At 34.8% G+C, this 3677-nt stretch overlaps 1 protein-coding gene across 1 annotated transcript; it reads right to left on the reverse strand.

Annotated features, from left to right (window-relative positions):
• Positions 1-1487: 1487 nt before the first annotated feature.
• On the reverse strand, positions 1488-2745 carry LOC143603170 (uncharacterized). The gene is made up of 2 exons (XM_077080053.1): positions 2692-2745; positions 1488-2465 (listed from the first exon to the last, which is right to left on the reverse strand). Exon 2 carries the CDS (start codon positions 2424-2426, stop codon positions 1488-1490), a length of 939 nt encoding a protein of 312 aa, XP_076936168.1. The 5' UTR covers positions 2427-2465; positions 2692-2745.
• Positions 2746-3677: the final 932 nt, after the last annotated feature.

Genomic DNA, 3677 nt, shown 5'->3' on the forward strand with positions numbered 1-3677 from the left:
GTCTTAAAAGAGCACATACAAACTCTCACTAGCGTTTTGGCAAACACCTTCATTTGAGCTCGTTGCTTGGTCTGGATGGCGATGCCTCAAGAGGAAGTCATCATTTCTACTTTATAGTCCATCACATTATTTGCATCAAGAGTTAGCAACTACTTCTCATCATTTTTTGGTGTTATCTTGCAAATTAATCCATGGTGGGATGTTTTCAGATGTTTTAAATCGTTTATGTCTACAGTTGCCCAACTTAAAAAATAAAAAAACAAAAACCAATATTTGCATCAGCTCCAACATTATGACTTCAACCTCTATACCTCTTGATATGGCGTATCATCATTAATTTGAGATTTATCGGCTTTGACCATGGATTTATCATTGCATAACGGAATTGGAGTCCATCACGTATAAGAGATAGAATGAGTTTTCAAGGTTACAATATGTTGCTTTTACAAGACTCTTTCACCCTTTTTCATCAACTTAGAACTAAAAAATTAAATACGACAATTAAGAAGTTAAACGTGATAATTAATCAATCACGTAAATGATAAATTAATGGCAACTCGGATTTACTTGTTAAATGAAAATTTCAAAATCAAGTTGGATTTATCTTCGTTTCTTTCACATCTCCCCACAGTTCCACACTTCCACCTATCCCTGTATGAATCCGTTAATTACATTATGTCACTTATCAATGAAAACCCATACGAGTTTCAGCATCCTCCACGTATTGACCATTGACCAACAGCTCAGCATTCCACATTCTAGTATCCATACTGCAATCAAAAGCACTAACATGCGTATCAAACATTGATTGACATGTAATCAAAATATTATCGGTTACGAAGGTCTGTTCCAATAACAAACCGAATACAATGATTCACAAAATTAAGCTACCTTAAACATTACTGTGCACAAGCAGTTAAAATGACAAATCCAACCACCACTAAGTAAACTTTCAATACCAGTTACAAGTTACAACTTCAAGTCCAATTGTCCAAATACATTCCAACTTTTCTGTACAAGTATATATGTCAAGCAAATACAAATATACACCACTACCAGTCAATCAAATCACACCAATTACTCACCAATCACCATACACACCAAACCTCATTGTTAGACACAAAAACACTTACACAGTAGCACCAATTTCTATACCAAGTAATCAATTAGAAAGCTGGTTATTCACATCCAAAAATGCAGCATTGCCTGTGCATACATTACACCAAGCATAATGCTTATTAGTTATTACAAACGCACATAAAGATTAGAGATTAAAGATTAAAGAAAATGTGATAATACCTCTTGAAGTTGAAGCATGGGTAAGTCATAGTTTGAAGACGGTTTCTCTTCTTCAATTTTACCACTTTCATTTGCAGCTTGTATACAATCTAATTTCCTGTTTATCTCATACAACAATCTCAACATTTCATCTTCCCTTCCTCTAACTATAACGGGCTCTCGAGGCCTAACAATAGCGTCACCCTCGGTTATCTCACTTGTTGAGATGGCCCTTCACCTTCCATAACATTAACCGCCATACGGCAATCAACAACAATATTATCTTTTTTATTCAAAAACAATCTTTTTTCAAATGGTTTTATAGAATCTTGATCTTCTATAAAGGTTGGAACTTTTTCAATTTTGTTTTCATCTTCCAAGATTGATTTCCCGATATCAAGATTCTCATTGGTTTCAGGGACTTCAAATACATCAAGCACACTCAAATTACAAGCATCTAAAACCATCTCATCCGCTGACTTTTGTTGCCTTTGACCAGTTTCTCTAGTCAACTCTTCAACTATCTTATCTAACTTGCGAATCTGTTCCCAGTATGTTTGTTTATCCGAATCCAAATTATGATGACTTTCATCCGACCGTTCAATATCAGAGTCTGGACTTACCGATCGATTCCTTTCAAGATTACTCCTTTTCAAATAAGCCAATTTAAAAAGTTTCGGTGGCGCAGAGTTTCTTCTCAGAAGACTCTCGGGGCTCGTTTCTTTTTCACCTATCTGCAACAAACTCTCGGGAAATTTTGTTTCGTTCGGTCCAGTGTCTTCAAGCCCTAAATTTGACAGTTTGTATCTGTAGGCTTGAACTTGATAATCCAAATTAGCAATTTCCATTTCTTTTTGCTGAATTAGTTCTTCGAATATTTCCATGGATTCTTCAGCATGATTTACTTTTTCCTCTGCTAGTCGTTTATAATGCTCGGATTCCATTTTCACGGCAGCCTTTTCTCCTTGAAGCCGTAATATCATCGCTAGTGCTTCACTGGCTGCTGTAGCAGTGGATTCCCTTTCAACTTCTAACTCGTTGTAAAGCTTTTGCAAAAGTTGCTGTTGAGTGAAGATAGCTTCTTTTAAAGATGCGCTTGTGTGCTTGTTTCTTCTGACATTTTTGAACGTGTGTTGTTTCTCGATCATAGGTTATTTAAATCGAAGCGGCCAGGACTCGATTTGGCTCTGAAGATTCATCATCAAAACACATCAATGAATTTGATGATTATCTTTAAATTTAAATTAGACAATGTAAAGATGATGAAGTTTTGTGAAGATTTTATCATATATGTAAAGAACTAATAACTTTTTATGAATGATTAAAGACACACCACTAAAATCACTTCTTTAAAATAAAATAAATCAGAGAGGCATTTAAACAAACAGTTTGTGTGCATTGAAAACAGTTTACCTGCAAGTCAAAGAAAGTAAAAGGCACGCAACCCCAGATGATCAACCACCGATAATCAAACTTTGAAGAGGAATCGAAACATGAACAAGGGTTAATCAATTTCAAATAATAACCCAACCCTAGGGTAAAATCAATCGATCGGAAAGAAAACCAAACAAGATGATTCTAGTAAAGATGATGCGTGTTGGTTGTTGTAACTGTTTGGTGTTTTGTCTTTTTGTCTTATGGTCCAACTTGAGTATGAATCAAAGAAACAAGAGATGGTATGGTGTTGTAACTGTTTGTTTTGTCTGTGTTTTGGGGTTTTTAACTTTTTAAGAAAGTTATTTACGATTATTATGTTGGTCTCTCTCTCTCAAAAGCCTAACCAACCAACCAAAGGTAAGGTATGGTCATCAATTCAACGGCTCTGTAAATAACTTTCTATTTATTTTTATTTTTATTTTTATTTTTATTTTATATCAATGTAATACACTAATAGTACAATCTATTTATTACGACTGTAACTAACTAGAATTTATTGTTGATAGACTTAGATTCATGATTAATTTTATTATTAATATGGACACAAGATTGTATTAAGAGGTGGTATTACATGTGTTAATATCATATTATGATTTTTTTTTTTTTGTTTTGGAATTTAGGGCCGCAATTCTCACTGTTCGCTCAATCCTAACATGCGGCCTTGACATCAAGCGACGTTATAACGCCTTCTAATTATAGTTAATGAAATTACCATTTTACTCTTTATACTTGGAAAATAATACATGTAGACTAATAATTTTAACTTAATGCCATCCTTTTTCTCATACATATTGATCTTTGTTTCCCAAAAGTTATTGCCAAAAGAAGCATGTGATCTTATAAACTGGATTTGCGAGGCATATGGAGACGACGGTTTTTAGAGAGGTAAGACTGGGGTGGGGGTGGTCGGAGGTTGCACTCGAGAAAGAGGTGACCGGCCGAAGGGTGATTACAGGAGTGGA

Source organism: Bidens hawaiensis, unplaced genomic scaffold (genome assembly GCF_021521415.1).
Source record: "Bidens hawaiensis isolate Kalapana, Puna unplaced genomic scaffold, B.hawaiensis_p1.1 tig00060942_1, whole genome shotgun sequence".
Taxonomy (NCBI): domain Eukaryota; kingdom Viridiplantae; phylum Streptophyta; class Magnoliopsida; order Asterales; family Asteraceae; genus Bidens; species Bidens hawaiensis.